Source organism: Terrapene carolina, unplaced genomic scaffold (genome assembly GCF_002925995.2).
Source record: "Terrapene carolina triunguis isolate 2854851 unplaced genomic scaffold, T_m_triunguis-2.0 Scaffold120, whole genome shotgun sequence".
NCBI classification, from domain to species: Eukaryota; Metazoa; Chordata; order Testudines; family Emydidae; genus Terrapene; species Terrapene triunguis.
The window spans coordinates 5,287,422-5,304,668 of NW_020664471.1; the positions used below are offsets into that span (position 1 = coordinate 5,287,422).

Consider the following 17,247-nt stretch of genomic DNA (forward strand, 5'->3'; position numbering starts at 1 on the left):
TTCCACTCAGCAAGGGACACTTATTCCTCAGGTGCTCAGTGGACTTACAATGATACCTCTTAGGCTCCTCTGCTTGTACAGGAAATTTGGGACAAGTAACAGGGGAATGGGGAGGTGAATGCCCAGCCTCCTTTTTCCCCAGGGGTAAAACGGTGATTTTGTTTTCGCCCAACCCTGTACCCCTCTGCCAGTGGTTTATGTTTAATTGCAGCTTATGCTTGCTCATAAGAGTCTGCAAACCCAGCTAATTCACCCACTGCATTTACCTTTTTGTCCCACAAATACTGTTTTACATCATCACTGCACATATTCAGGAATTGTTCCTGAGTAACCAAATCACACATTCCTTCAAAGCTTGTAATGCCTTTCCCCCTCACCCACTTATCTACCAAATTTCTCATTTCATTTACATAAGCCACATTACTCAATCCAGATCCCCTCTTAAGACTCCTGAATTTAACCCTGTAGGTTTCAGGGGTAACCTGAAACTGTTTCAAAACCAGTTCCTTAAATTTACCATATTTTGAAGCATCAATAGGCATCTTATTGAATATGTCCAGAGCTCTGCCAGTGAGTGTGGTCATCTTTTGATCTCCTGGGATTACATGGAGGGTGCACTGTCTCTCAAAGGTGATGAAATATTTGGCAATATTGCTGGATTCATCATACTGTGGACATAGTTTGGATATGGGAGGGGGTCAGGGCTGGGGTAGGGGTTTGGGGTGTGGGAGGGGTTGTGTGGTGCGGGCTCTGGGAGGGAGCTCAAGGCAGGGGTAGGGGATTGGGGTGTGGGGGGTGGGCTCTGGGAGGGAGTTTGGGTGTGGGAGGGGAGTTCCAACCTGGGGCAGGGGGCTGGGGTGCAGGAGGGGGTGCAGAGTATGGGCTCTGGGAGGGAGTTAGGGTGCTGGAGGGGGCTCCAACCTGGGGCAGAGGGTTTGGGGTGTGGGTTCCGGCCAGGCAGAGCTCACCTCAGGCAGCTCCTGGTCGGTGGTGCAGCAAGGCTAAGGCAGGCTGCCTGCCTGCTCTGGCTCTGTGCTACTCCCGGAAGCAGTTGGCATGTCCGGCTCCTAGATGGAGAAGCAGCTAGGTGGCTCTGCATGGTGCGGGCTGCCCGTGCCTGCAGGCACCACCCCCACAGCTCCCATTGGCAATGGTTCCCAGCCAATGGGAGCTGTGGAGCTGGCACTGGGGCAGCATGCGGAGCTTCCTTGATCGCCCCTGCGCCTAGGGGTCGGACGTACCAGCCGCTTCCGGGGAGCTGCGCAGAGCCAAAGCAGGCAGAGAGCCTGCCTTAGCCCTGCTATGCCGCCAACTGGACTTTTAACGTCCCACTCAGCAGTGCTGACCAGAGCCACCAGGGTCTTTTCGACCGGGCATTCCGGTCGGAAACTAGACGCCTGGCAACCCTATGCAGAGGGCCAGCTCAAGGTCTGTGCACCTCGTCAGCCCTATTTTGTGGGTGCATAGGGCCTGTGCTGGCCTTCAGCACAGGGCTGAATTTCACCCTGTTGTGACCAGGAGTAATCATGGAATCTTTCCTGTACTGAATGTTTTTGATTGCTTGTGATTGTGCTCCCATTCAAGTCAATGGAAAAAAGCCCATTGAATTCTATGGTACAGGGCCCTAATGGAATACCGAGGAACCTTAACTCTGAATTCATTGCTGTGTTGTTAAGAGTTGTTTTGCAAATAGTGGTGTGTGATGTTGGTGTGGGTTTCTTTGTTTTTTTTCAATATATCCAATTCAAGTATTTCTGCATCTATATTATAACAACGCTTTTCACAGCAAGTTGGGGTTTAGTCTTTGAAATGGTTTTCAGGAAAATAATGTCTTTTTAAAGAAAAATATGAGCTTTTCATTCACCTAAAAATCATTTGATATTTTGAGGAGCACATGTGGCAGTAATTATCCAGTTCATTACTGTGCTAATTATATCTTCTGAACTTTATCAAGACAACTGTCATCTGTTTAATGGCTCATTGAGTTACAGCCCATGACCCTTCCATTTCAACAGTCATAGGAATAGCTAGTAATAAATATAGGACTATTGTCCTTTGCTGAAACACTGTCATCCATATGCTGGTAGAACCTCTCCATACTTTGGGGCAAATCCAACCCTTCCTACACAGCCACAGAAAATCCTTTGGCAGTGTAAGCAGTCTGGTTCCAGTAGGTGGGCGTGGTTGCAGTGAGCGCGTGGACAGAGAATCTGTTCAGTGCCCAGCCTTGGAACATAGCATCTGCCCCTTTGAGAGAGAATCCGATGTCCAGTCTCAGTAACATGCAGGAGACAAAGGAAATCAGGCTATTCTGTTTACTCTGGTAGCTTTTCTTTTCATTTTTTAATCAGTTATATTGTGTCCCCCAAACTGCTATGGGCCCTAGACAGATCCCTGCTCCAAAGAACCTATGGTCTAGAACGTACAGGCAAGAGGCAAGAAGGAAACAAGGGTAGGCTTGGGTTGTTTAAGGTCTTCTAATTTTTGTACTCTTATTTAATTTGTTTTTTGGTAGTCTCCCAAAGTTTACACATCTTCTTCCCCTAGCCTTCTCTCTGTGTTTTTTTATTTGAGCTCTTTCTTATTTACTATCTGACACTCTCCCATTCCTGTTATTGCAAAACTTCCCTGCTTTCTTATTAATCCTTAACTATTACCTCCCCCCTCCCAGCCACCCTCCCAGAGTTATCATGAATTCAGAAGTGGCCTTTTATCTTAATCATATGGCTTTATATTGCAGAAGTGTTAAATACCCAATGTCTCTATTGAGAGCTGCAGGTGCAAAGCATTTCTGAAAATTAATCAATAACCCTTGAGACTGGCAGTTTGGTTTTGGTCTAGTTCCCTTGAGCTTTCTGGAGTACCCAAGATTTACCTCCTCTCCTTAACTCTGCTCCACCCTCATCCATCGTGGTCCAAAGGTAGGTGATATCACCAGATACTAAAGTCATTAGAGTACAATGAAAAGCAGGACGGTTGATACTGAGTCACTGTTGAGGCGGTGATGGATGCCTGCTGCCACTGCAGTCTTGCCCAGCTGCACAATCTCTCACCTCATAGGGACAAGGGTTTGATTGGTTCTTCCAAAGGAAATAGGTGGCACTTCAGTTCCAAAAAGGAGGGGGGCTGAGGCTTTGCGGAGAGCCTACTGCTCTGTGCAGTACTGCTGCTTCTTTTGGCTGGGCCCTGTTTCACTGCGGGAGGCAAGGGAGAGAGGTTGTCATCCTCACTATCACCTGGAGCCCTAGGCCCAGGAAGTGTGCACCCAAGTAGTGAAATAGAATAAAGCGGGTAGCAGAGATTCAGAATTCTGCATCACTGATTTGAGCGTGAAAATTAACTGAGTAGGGCCTGTGTGCTGCCGGATTAGAAATTGGGGTTGCTCAGCACCTTGCAGGATTGGGCCCTGAATTGGCATGTACTGTGTGTCAGATTATAAAGAACTAAATGAATTTGCAGAGCAAATCACATTCTGCTGTGGTGCTGTCCAGGCTTCACAGGTGACTGATATACATGAGCACAGAACAACAATTTTCTCTCCCTTTCTCATCCCAAGGTTTTCAACCATCAGAAATCTGGAAAAGCAATTGGATGACAAAGAAAGAAAATTATGTTTTTCTTTGCTCATGTGCATCAGTCACTGGTGAAACCTGGACACTAGCCAAGCCTTATCCCACCAATCTTAGGTGGCAAAACTATTTCTGAAGATGAAGGCTGCTTCTGATGTGAATGGAACCTCTCTCCCACTGATTGCAAGAGGAGCTTTTTTCCCCTCTCATTTCAAAACAAACAACCCTTTATTTAAAGTATTTTCACAGCTAGATAGATCAGGTGTTAAAATATTACAAGTTACCAAAAGGCCTTTTTCTACTTTGCTGACTAAACTGTCTGCATAACAAACAAAACACACACAATGTAGTAAAAATCTGAAACCAGTGAAAAACTATTTCTGATTATCATTAACTATCCATCCACACTCAAGCTTCACCGTGTGCATGGTCTTCATCTCCCACTGACTTCCCCTGAAATAAACCAGTCTCTTCACTTTGCACGTGCCACATCATCCCTGAGTAGATTTTTTTTCTGGGAACTCTGGAAAATATCACAGGAGGAAGAATTTAAAAGATACGCTGCTAGATCTTTGCTCCCATTCAGGCAGCACAAAGCAGCCAGGATGCCAGTAAATCCAGTCCCTGAAGATGCCCATGGACAGGGAAGTCTGTGGGGTGTGTAGAGCTGTCACCACAACTCCTATGCAACCCCTTTCCCAAACCCACCTTCAGTGTAGGGGAAAATGTCCAGGAGAAAGGGATGTGGCCAGGGTGCCCCTGCAGCTGGCTGATCCCTAGCTCCAAGTATTGCCCCTTGTAGCCATAGATAGCTGGATATAAGGCCAGGTTTACACTAGAAGCTTTTGTAACTATAGCAATGTTAGCTAAAAGTGGGATGGATTTATTTATTTTGGGTGACATTTCTGTGTTGGCAAAAGCCCCAGTGTAGATGCAGTTGTACTGATACAAAGGACATGTCTAAATTAGGAGGTTATAGCTATATCAGCAAAACTTTTAAGTGTAGGTTAAGTCCAAGTTAGAGTAGCTCTAAGTCTACTCTAGTGCTAGCCCTGAACTTGCCCAGACCTGGGGGTTGTGGTCATTCTGCTCCTGTGCCAAGTGTGGCTTGGTTTGATCAAAGTTATAAAGATTTCCAAAATTTCCTTGTCCTTCTCTTGGGAGTGAGTGTGGTTTTGAGGTCAATGGAACTGCATATGAGTAAAAGTTTGCAGGATGGAGCCCCACCTGTCTATGCTTCTGTGGAGAGAGATCAAAGGGAACTTGGTATGTACATATTAGAGAAAAAAAATGAGTATGCTGCAGTGGTGGGCTCAAGCCACACAGTTTAGAGCCAAATTTGTCTAAAGTCTGAGTGGTAGTTCAGGCCCATCTCTGATAAACTGGGTATTCTAACTCCAGTATCTATAAAAATGATCAGAGGGGGAACAGAATACAAGATGAGGGATGCTACTGAGTGTGATTGAGGATGATGCAACAAGTAATGGCTAAGAGTATCAGTTCCAAGAATTGGAGCATGCTCACAAACCTGACATGCTGGTAATCCCTTGGGGGATGTGACCTGCAGGCTGAGAAGAACTGGGCTAGAGAAGCACAGAAGATCCTTTCTAATATTATCAACTAATTATGTATGTAGTTCTGTACATGGAAAAGTGAACTTAAGAGATTTAAACTATTCTAAAATTAACTTCCCTCCCAAAGCAAAAGTGTCTGCCTGGAATTTCCTCCAAACTGGTAAGTGTCAGTGTCTGAAGTTTTCAAATCACTGAGACATTAAACCCTTATAACTAGAGTGGCTTATAATAGGCTGCCACCATACATTATTTTTAAATATACAGTAGTGCTGTTAAACTGGCATTAAGATTGTGAGCCCAGCTTTTAAACATGAGCTCCTTAATAGGATATGCACATTTTGGGTCTCAACTTATCACTTACTTGTGTCAATGAGCATTTTCCTCCCCCTAAGTTCTGAGTTGCGCATCTACATATGGCATTTAGATGTCCTATTAAATAGCCCATGTTTGAAAATTGGGCTGCCTATGTTAAAATGTGTTGGTATTTATTGTATAAAGAGATTCGTAACCATCTGATTCACTGCAATAAAAGTTTAAAAAAATAAGTCTCTTTAGGAAAAGCTAGTTTAATATTGAATAAGTGAAAGAACATTAAGGCTATGTTCTTTGGAGCGGATTCCCAATTTGAGTAGACGTACTTGTGCTAGTTTGATAACAGCTAGCATTCTGTAGCCATGGTAGCACAGCAAGCCCATGTGCCTATAGCCACTGCCTGTGCTGAGTACAAACCCACCCGGGTCCCGCGGGTATGTACTCATGGTGGCTAGCCTTGGCTGCCACCTGCCACTGCCCGTGCTACTGTGGCTACACTACTAATTTTCGTTAGCTAGCTCAATGAGAGCTAGTTGCAAGTATAACTACTCCTGTGAATCACACACCCAGCTCAAGTGTAGATGTAGTCTAAAACAATATTTAATAGGCAGCTGCTGTAAAAAAGATTTGATTGCTTTTTATCTGTGTTATCATAATGTGTACAGTTAGGGAATGAAAAAATATTTGCTATTTTTCAAGGAACTTCATGTTAATTACCATAGGAACCTTTCCAGGTAACTAGTCTCGGAACTTGAAAAGTGCATTCAGTGCAAAAAGATGGGATTCAGCATTAAGACTGGAAAGGTTTGAGACAGAGCAGTTCATGCATGAAAAGGCTAAACCTCTTACTGCCTTTCTCAGCTTTATTTGTTGTCCTCTTGAATTTCCTGGCGGAAATTAATTCCTGTCATTTCTATTTCAGCAATTTGTAAAAGCCAAGTCCATCATATGCAGCTTGAGAATACAGACAGATGGGTACGAAGATGGGAAAGATGGGCTTAGAGTGACAACTAGTGTTCAATTTTCTTTCTTTCCAGCTTAGTAGAAAAAACAGAAAACAAGAGACAAGGTGGGTGAGGTAGTATCTTTTATTGAACCATCTTCTTTTGGTGAGAAAGACAAGATTTCGAGCTTACATAGAGCTCTTCAGGGCTGGGAAACTTACTTAGGTTGACATAATTTTGTAGTGTAGGCATACCCTAAGTTACATTGACATACAGCCACCTCAGTAATTAAATTGCTTTTGCATGTCCACGCTATGCTCTTGTGCTGGCATTGCACATCCTCACCAGGAGCACTTGCACCAATTGAACTGTCAGTGTGGGGCATAGTGAGATGGCTTCAGAAAGCCAGCAACAGTCGATGTAAGCAATGCAGTGTCTACACTGACACTGCATCAAACGAAATACATTGACCTAAGCACTACACCTCTCACGGAGGTGGAGTTATTAAGTCGGCATAGGGCGAGTTACATCGGCGGGAGTGACATTTTAGTGCTTAAAGAGTTAGGTCAATGCAAGGCAGTTTATGTCGACCTAACTCTGTGGTGTAGACCAGGGCTCAGAGTGTCACAGCTAAATACAAGGTGAACAAAGTGTTTAGCATAAGTAGATAACACATTTCCAGGGACCATTCAAGATAAAGTGGACCATTAACACCCCTCTAGTCATAGGGGGAAATGCAAGGGGGGGGTTATTAGTGGGTTATAGATTGTTGTAATAAGCCATAAATCCAGTGTCTCTGTTCTGTCCATGACTTTTAGTGTCTAGCAAAGTTATTAATTTAAGCTCCTAGGGTCATTTTTTGTGTGGGTTTCCTTTGAGGATGAGGACTGATAGGTCAGATATGGAGTGATCACTTTGTGAAAAGTGTTCACCCACAGGTGATGTGGTGGTTTTGTTTTTTATCATTTCCTGTGTGAGTTCATTCAAAAGCATAGTGATTGTCTGCTTTTACCCACATAGCTGTTATTGGGGCATTAGTGCACTAGATGAGGTACACCACATGTTGTGATAGGCATGTGTAGGATCCATGGATCTTGAAAGATGTACTGATCACTGTAGCAGTGGAGATATGTCTGCAGGTTTTGCATTTGTTGTTCTGGCAGGGTCTGGTGCCGCTTTGAGTTGGTGTGTCCTGGTCTGTGGGGAGCTTGCTTCTCAGCGAGCTTGGAGAGGTTGGGTGGTTGTTTGAAGGCCAGAAGACGGGGTTCAAGAAAGATTTCTTTCAGGATGGGGTCCCCACTGAGTATGGGTTATAGTTCTTGGAGGATACCTCGTATGGGTTCCAGTGTGGGGTGGTAGGTGACAATTAGGGGTATGAATTTCCACCATAGCTTCAACAACCACCACCTGTCCATTAAACTATCTGGAACACTCCCACACTAGCATCAACTTCCTGGACACCAGAATCAACTTCAACAACGGAACGCTACAGACAGCTATATACAAGAAACAAATGGATCACCACACCTACCTTCATAGATCCAGTAACCTCTCCAAACACACCCAGAAATCTGTTATCTAAAGCCAGCACTCAGATACCACAGAACATACTCTGAGGAGGAAGTCCAGGATATAGACCTGAACACACTTCAAACCACCATCACCAAACAAGGACACTCCACAAGAGAAGTAGATTGCATCATGGAATGAGCCACCCAAATACCCCAAAAGAACCTGCTTCAAAACAGAAATATCCCCCCCACCACACACACACAGCATACCCCTAGTTGTCACCTATTCGGGTGGTTTGGGGTCATTAGTTTTAATTTTGCAACACCATCACCAGGGATGCTGGAACAATTTGTATAGTGGGGGTACTGACAGTCATTGAACCAAACTGTAAACACTGTATATGATGTCAAGTATCAGAGGGGTAGCCGTGTTAGTCTGAATCTGTAAAAAGCAACAGAGGGTCCTGTGGCATCTTTAAGACTAACAGAAGTATTGGGAGCATAAGCTTTCGTGGGTAAGAACCTCACTTCTTCAGATGCAAGTAATGGACATCTCCAGAGGCAGGTATAAATCAGTATGGAGATAACGAGGTTAGTTCAATCAGGGAGGGTGAGGTGCTCTGCTAGCAGTTGAGGTGTGAACACCAAGGGAGGAGAAACTGTTTCTGTAGTTGGATAGCCATTCACAGTCTTTGTTTAATCCTGATCTGATGGTGTCAAATTTGCAAATGAACTGGAGCTCAGCAGTTTCTCTTTGGAGTCTGGTCCTGACGTTTTTTTGCTGTAAGATGGCTACCTTTACATCTGCTATTGTGTGGCCAGGGAGGTTGAAGTGTTCTCCTACAGGTTTTTGTATATTGCCATTCCTGATATCTGACTTGTGTCCATTTATCCTCTTGCGTAGTGACTGTCCAGTTTGGCCAATGTACATGGCAGAGGGGCATTGCTGGCACATGATGGCATATATAACATTGGTGGACGTGCAGGTGAATGAGCCGGTGATGTTGTAGCTGATCTGGTTAGGTCCTGTGATGGTGTTGCTGGTGTAGATATGTGGGCAGAGTTGGCTTTGAGGTTTGTTGCATGGGTTGGTTCCTGAGTTAGAGTTGTTATGGTGCGGTGCGTGGTTGCTGGTGAGAATATGCTTAAGGTTGGTGGGTTGTCTGTGGGCGAGAACTGGCCTGCCTCCCAAAGTCTGTGAAAGTGAAGGATCATTGTCCAGGATGGGTTGTAGATCACTGATGATGCGTTGGAGAGGTTTAAGCTGAGGACTGTAGGTGATGGCCAGTGGAGTTCTGTTGGTTTCTTTTTTGGGCCTGTCTTGTAGCAGGAGGCTTCTGGGTACACGTCTGGCTCTGTTGATTTGTTTCTTTATTTCCTTGTGTGGGTATCGTAGTTTTGAGAATGCTTGGTGAAGATCTTGTAGGTGTTGGTCTCTCTCTGAGGGGTTGGAGCAGATGCGATTGTACCTCAGTGCTTGGCTGTAGACGATGGATCGTGTGGTGTGTCCGGGGTGGAAACTGGAGGCATGAAGGTAGGCGTAGCGGTCGGTGGGTTTTTGGTATAGGGTGGTGTTAACGTGGCCATCGCTTATTTGTACTGTGGTGTCTAGGAAGTGGACCTCCCGTGTAGATTGGTCCAGGCTGAGGTTGATGGTGGGGTGGAAGCTGTTGAAATCATGGTGGAATTCTTCCAGGGTCTCCTTCCCATGGGTCCAGATGATGAAGATGTCATCAATGTAGCGTAGGGAGAGAAGGGGTGTGAGTGGACGAGAGCTGAGGAAGCGTTGTTCCAGGTCAGCCATAAAAATGTTGGCATATTGTGGGGCCATGCGGGTGCCCATAGCGGTGCCACTGGTCTGGAGGTATATATTGTCACCAAATTTGAAATAATTGTGCGTGAGGATAAAGTCACAGAGCTCAGCAATAAGTTGTGCTGTGTCATCATCAGGGATACTGTTCCTGACAGCTTGTATTCCATCTGTGTGTGGGATGTTTGTGTAGAGAGCCTCTACATCCATGGTGGCTAGGATGGTGTTTTCTGGGAGGTCACCAATGCATTGTAGTTTTCTCAGGAAATCTGTGGTGTCTCGGAGATAGCTGGGAGTACTGGTGGCGTAGGGTCTGAGTAGGGAGTCCACATATCCAGACAGTCCTTCAGTGGGAGTGCCAATGCCCGAGATGATGGGGCGTCCAGGATTTCCAGGTTTGTGGATCTTGGGTAGTAGATAGAATAACCCCGGTCGGGGCTCTAAGGGTATGTTGATTTGTTCCTGTGTTAGTGTAGGGAGTGTCCTGAGTAGATGGTGCAGTTTCTTAGTGTATTCCTCAGTGGGATCTGAGGAAAGTGGCCTGTAGAATTTGGTATTGGAGAGTTGTCTGGCAGCCTCCTTCTGGTAGTCAGACCTGTTCATGATGACAACAGCACCTCCTTTATCAGCCTCTTTGATGATAATGTCTGGGTGGTTTCTGAGGCTGTGGATGGCATTGCGTTCTGCACGACTTAGGTTATGAGGCAAGCGATGTTGTTTTTCCACAATTTCTGCCTGTGCACGTCGGCGGAAGCATTCTATGTATAGGTCCAGACTGTCATTTCGACCCTCAGGAGGAGTCCATGAGGAGTTCTTCTTCCTGTGTTGTTGGTGGGAGGGTATCTGTGTATCAGTGCGCTGTTCAGTGTTATCTTGAAAGTATTCTTTGAGTCAGAGGCGGCGAAAGTAGGCTTCCAGATCACCACAGAACTTTATCAGATCCTGGACAATGATCCCTCACTTTCACAGACCTTGGGAGGCAGGCCAGTCCTCACCCACAGACAACCCGCCAACCTTAAGCATATTCTCACCAGCAACCACGCACCGCACCATAACAACTCTAACTCAGGAACCAACCCATGCAACAAACCTTGATGCCAACTCTGCCCACATATCTACACCAGCAACACCATCACAGGACCTAACCAGATCAGCTACAACATCACCGGCTCATTCACCTGCACGTCCACCAACGTTATATATGCCATCATGTGCCAGCAATGCCCCTCTGCCATGTACATTGGCCAAACTGGACAGTCACTACGCAAGAGGATAAATGGACACAAGTCAGATATCACGAATGGCAATATACAAAAACCTGTAGGGGAACACTTCAACCTCCCTGGCCACACAATAGCAGATGTAAAGGTAGCCATCTTACAGCAAAAAAACGTCAGGACCAGACTCCAAAGAGAAACTGCTGAGCTCCAGTTCATTTGCAAATTTGACACCGTCAGATGAGGATTAAGCAAAGACTGTGAATGGCTATCCAACTACAGAAACAGTTTCTCCTCCCTTGGTGTTCACACCTCAACTGCTAGCAGAGCACCTCACCCTCCCTGATTGAACTAACCTCGTTATCTCCATACTGATTTATACCTGCCTCTGGAGATTTCCATTACTTGCATCTGAAGAAGTGAGGTTCTTACCCACGAAAGCTTATGCTCCCAATACTTCTGTTAGTCTTAAAGGTGCCACAGGACCCTCTGTTGCACTGTATATGATGGAAACCACTTCCAGCAAGGGGGTGCAGTAGCACCCCCAGCATCCCTAGTTCCAGCACCTATGCCCACCACAATCGCTCCAGTGCTTTGCCAAACCTTAACTCCTTTAGCTTCACCCAACCCTATCAATAATATGTAATAATAATGTAGTATAACATCAGAATAGCGATTGGAGGTTCCTTCAAATGTTTTGTAACCTGACATCCTATAGTTGTGATTATCTCTTTCACCAGGATCTTATCTCTTATAGACAAAAATGCACTCAGTTTCCCCAACAGTATTTGCTTATAAATATATAACAGGTGCTTTTCACCTCAGGTACAATTAAGGTATATTACTATTACAATATAAAATCACCTAAGGTATGATTCTATTAATTGTTTCCATGGTAAGTATATAAATCCCCACAAAGTCTTTTAAAAATGCTAGGCCTAATTCTGTACTGCCTTGTATTTGTGAAGTCATTTAGGCTGACATTTTCAAATTTTCATTATACTATGGGAATTAGGTGGTCAAATTCCATTGAAATGTAATGGGAGTTTTGTATCTAGCTCATTTGTGTTTAGTTGAAAATCCCAGGCTTACAGCAGTGCAAGTTTGGGTGTAAGATGTTGCCATTTTGATTTGGTCTATTTGCACTCCATACATGGGCAAATGACTACTCAAGGTGCAAAGCATGCTTTCTGTCAGCAGAAGGCAGAACCCAATTACATAAATACTAGAGCTGTGCAAAGGATGGAAATTCCATTTCATGAAGGAATTCCAGATGTTGAATTTTTTTCATTCTGACTCGGAATGCAAACCAAAAATTTTAAATTCTCCACAAAGGAAAATTGAGGGGGAAATTCCATTTAGGTTGATCAAAATGTTTTATTTAGATTTTGATATTTTTTTTAAAAAAAAGTGTTGTATTATATTATAATCTAGAACACAAAATACAAAATTCAAAACAAAACATCATTTAAACATGAAAAACCAAAAAGTTTCATTCTGAAAATATTGCAATGGGACATTCTGACATTGTTAGAACTTTTTTTCCATTCTTTTCCTAATGAAAATTCTGATGAAATTGACCCAATTTCATAAAGTATTCTGATGGAACTGCTTATTCTGTCAATTTTTTCTGCCGACATCTAATCAGTTTAATAGAATTAAGCAGGACATTAGTAATTTGCAGGTGTCACTTATACAGTAGTTAAATTTCTTAATCTTAGAGATCTATAAAAGCAGTAAAACAGAAATGTCCTATATGTTACCTCTTCTCCTTCTTCAATATGATAATCCTTCCTTTGGTTTGGTCCTCCAACAAACATCACATTCAGCTTCTGACAGTGCCTGGAAAAAATATTTTAAAGAGATTAGTAAGAATATCTTGCATTTCTATATTTCATCTAAGGATTTAGAAGTATTTTACAGCCAATAACTAATTTATTAAATAGTTTAGGCAATATGACCAAGTGATTAGGTCCCTGGACTGGAATTCAGGAGACCTGGGTTTTGTAACACGTTTGAGATCCAAAGATGAAACGTGCTATCTGAGAGCTAGGTATTATTATCATTGCAATATCATCTGATGTGACTAGAAGTTTGTAAGTAAAACGTAATGCTTCACAGCTAGTAAAGTTACTGAAAGCTATTGATATGAATGTTGGGCCTGAATCCTCTCACTTACACCACTCTTACAATGGTGTCACAGGAATGAGTTCACCAAAGTTGCACCTGATTTTAAAGTGGTGGAAGTGAGAGGAGAATCAGGCCCTCTGTCTAATTCTGCCATGCTTGTGAATTCTGATGAGCACTTTTTCTCTCAGTTCTACTACTCTGAATGCCAAAATTAGCCTTCAGGCAGTTCCCTTCAGGCCAGACTGTACCTCCAAGTTCCATGTGCAGAAGGGACCCCCTTATGTGTGGATCTCACCCTTCCTTCAGGTCAGCAGCCAGAGGTATTACCTGTCCCAGATAGTATCTTACACAACAGCGACCCCTAATGACAGGGATGCTGGGTAATCCTTGGTAGCCCAGTAGCAATGGAGCAACACTACCATGGAATGCAACTCCAGGATGAGAGCAGGGGCACACAGAGCTACCGTAGAGATAGAGAAGCAGTATCTTCACACTGAATCTGGGCCTCAATGCTTAGTGTGTTGTAATGATGCCTATACGCTCAACCATCTTCAACAGAGTCATGTTGGGAGAGTTTCTGAGATGTTGGAACATGCATGTTTTGTTTTGTGGTTTTGTTTTGTTTTCGCCACCTTCATTTTGTTTACTGCAAGGAGCATTTTGGTGATATGAAACATAGGGCCCTAATATACTACAATGCTAAACAACAATAACTACCTTGACCTTTGTTTAAATAAAAGCTACACAAATTAAATGATAAAAGTATGATATTCAAATCAACTATTTCCACAACAGGAGGCTGTACACGCTATAATACTCAGCTTATGCCAGCATCACAAAATAAGGATCTGAAATCATAAGCACTTGCATCATGCAGATTTAATGTTCATTTCCAAGGGGTTGTTTTTTTTTTTTGGTGCACTGGTGAACTTATAGTAACATTCTGCTTGTTGCAGGGCACAAAGGACTGCAGTGCTGACAGAGCTGTAAGTAGCATAGCTGACAACTCATGAAATATTAAGACAAAGCATGGGCTGGGCTATAAAATAAAAGGTGGAAGAATATTGTTAGCATGTGAGAGCATCATGACTGAATTCTGAGGGTAGTTAGTCTTCATAGAAATCAAGGTATTTCATTTTATTGCAAAGCACCAATGATTTAAAGAGCACTGAGGAGGTCCTTAAACTCCACCTACATTTCTGCAAAGCCACCTAAGTCCAGATGCCACTGAGCTGCTTAAGCCCTGGTGGCATTTAGCCTATTTCAACTGCAGAGCCTGATCTAGTAGGCATATTTGCATTCCTAACACCACAAAAAGTACAGCTGGAGCAACCCTTATATTTAAATGGTCAGAGCCTGACACAGGATGTATAAGATGCAGGTTCAAATCCCTTCACTGCCTAATTTGGATCAGGGAGTTGAACCCAGTACTCCCACTTTCTAGCAGCGGGACCTAATCCCTGGGCTATAAGGTATTGTTGAGTGGGCATAGGCAGTGCGTAATTGAGGCTGGGGGAGGCTAAGCCTCCCCAAATCTCACACCACCGGGTGAGGGGCAGTGGTGGATTTGGGGGCCCCAGGAAAAAAAAAATCTCTCCCCACCATGGACTCAGGTAATACCCCTGGGGCCGAGGCAGGGGCACAGAGCTTTTCCAGTCTTGGGGCCGCAGCGGAGGTGGGGAAGGAGCGAGCAGGGGGCAGAGCCACAGGGGAAGGGGCAGAATGGGGGAAGGGCTCTGGGCTTGGAGATTCAGCCAGGGCTGAGAGCTTGACCCTGGCCAGGGCCGAGCTCTCAACTTCCCTGCACGCCGTGGCCCCAACCAAGTTCTCAGACCCCCCCACCCCACACCAGCCGAGGCCATGGGCGGGGGGCTGAGAGCAGCGAGCAGGGGCGTGGCCTTGGACAGAAGAGGCGTGTCAGGGGGCTAGACTGAGCCTCCACAAGGGGAAGCTTCATCCGCCACCCAGCAAAGTATATATCTCTTCTTGATGAAGAACAGAAAAGAGGAATATTCAAAATGCTTCAACGCAGCACAGGTGCGATTGTTAAGCTTAGAAATGAAGACACCTTGCAAAAGTATAGCAGAATTCATTCTGAAATATTTATTTTAAACTAATAATCAAATGAAAGAAATCACAAACAGAAGACACTTTCTTGTACTCTTTCATTCAATGAGATCTACTCAGGCCTAGCATTTTTGTCTTTCTTTCTGTCTACAATAGAACATAGAACGGTACTTTCAATAGATGGGGGAATGTGCACAGTGATCCTCAGTGAAATCTGTATCTTGGAATAGTTACTCAGAAAAGCAAACATTTACACACAGTCATGAAAAGCATTAACTTCCAAAGGGAATCCTTTGGGGTAGGAAAAAAAAAGAGAAGTGGGTTCCTGGAAGTTTTGTTTTTTTACAATTTCCTTTTGATTGATTAAAACAGATATCACAGAAAATAAAAGGAACATAATATAATGTGAAAACTGGATTATAATATAAAAACATCATGAAGAGGGATAGGAAAGAAACTTTTTAAGGAAGCCCTTCTTTTCTTCAGGGCCGGCTCTAGCATTTTTGCCGCCCCAAGCAGCAAAAAAAAAAAAAGCTGCGATCGCGATGGGCGGCAGCTCTACCACCACTTCATTCTGCGGAGGCAATTCGGCGGCAGGTCCTTCGCTCCAAGAGGGAGTGACGGCCCCGCTGCTGAATTGCCACCGAACGTGCGGCCCTCATCTTCATTGGCTGCCCCAGGCACCTGCTTGCTACGCTAAGCAAACACATTATGCCTTATTCCACTGACAAAAGAACTAATTATTATTGTGATTGGAAGAAGGTGCCAAATTCTGGACCCTGGCACAGCCACACTGCAAGCGTCCACACCGGTGCTTTCGTCAGTGAAACTTATGTCGCTCAGAGAGGTGTTTTTTCACACCCCTGAGCGACATAAGTTATACTGACAAAAGTGCTTGTGTAGACATAGCCTGAGTCACAGACAGGAAACTGATCAGGCCAGAGCAGCTTGCAGAGCCCCCAACTGACAGCTGTGGTAAGCATCCCTCTTCTTCCCTGCCCTCTTGTCTCATGGATTACTCCTTCAGCTCCAGAAGTGAAGGATGACCCCATTATTACAATCAAAAAATAGTAGGAGTAGCCCCTCTCTCATGGCTGGGATGGCTTTCACCACCAAGTCCGGAAACACAAAGTGGGAGGGAAGTAGTGGCAATTTATTAGGTGAATCTCATAATTCACGAGTGTGATCCTATGAGATTTTTTTCTCCCATAAGGCCTAATCCATAGCCCACTGAAGTCAGTAGAAAGACTGCTGTAGACTTCAATGAATTTTGGATCAGGGCCATAGATTGCAACGTGCTTAACACAGCAGTCCATCTATTTTAAATCATTGAACAGTTTTCAAGCACTTTCTGTCTTTAAAAAAAAAGTTTGTGGCCAGACCTGAAGAACAATTTTATCCATACTTATTAATCTTTGCCATTTGCATGAAATTTACAGCAGTTTCCTTTTATCCCTGAGATTATGCAAGGTAAAACAAGATCTTCATTTACTTACATAAGCTTATTGCACACTGGGGGCAAAAAAGCAGCTTTGTTTTCTTCTATCCATTTTCTTACATTTACAAGCAGCTCCATGATTCACCAGTAATGAGACTTTTGAGGAAGCTAATGAGTTGGCAGAGAAGTATGCAGCATGCACTCTCGGTATGTTACTCCCACCACAAAGCTCTGGTGATTGGTTGATAAGATAGAGTTCTTCAGGCTTGGGTGACAAAGGGAACTACTTTGTTCGATCAGCCAAAGGTTATTTTGTAGAGCAAACTATAAGCTTAGCCAATAATCAACTCATGCATTTCAAAAACATCTAGATCTTTGCTTAGCTCGGTTTAAATATATACATTTTGTGTGTGTGTGTGTGTGTGTGTGTGTGTGTTAGCAGGGCTAGAAAGAAGACATTTTTTATTCATTGTATTGTTGAAAGTACAGGTTAAATGTCAGTAAATAGCATTATCATAAAAACAATATACTAACTAGATGATTGTTTGGAATACAATCACACAGAAGAAAGGCAGAAGGAGGGCTGCATAAAGATATATATAGAGATAGATAGATAGATAGATAGATATAGATAGATATAGTAACAAAGTTCCTCCTCTGCCTTGGTGGGTCCTG

The 17,247-nt window shown here is 43.9% G+C and overlaps 1 protein-coding gene across 1 annotated transcript in view; it reads right to left on the reverse strand.

The window, feature by feature from the left end:
• The window catches only part of HAAO (3-hydroxyanthranilate 3,4-dioxygenase), a 64,049-nt gene extending 47,260 nt beyond the window's left edge, over nt 1–16,789 (reverse strand). The window contains exons 1-2 of the mRNA XM_026652534.1: nt 16,631–16,789; nt 12,701–12,779 (exon numbers count right to left, since the gene is read on the reverse strand). Of these exons, the coding sequence (XP_026508319.1) occupies nt 12,701–12,779; nt 16,631–16,710 (159 nt within the window). The 5' untranslated portion in view covers nt 16,711–16,789. The remainder of the gene's footprint in view (nt 1–12,700; nt 12,780–16,630) is intronic.
• Between the last annotated feature and the right edge of the window lie 458 nt (nt 16,790–17,247).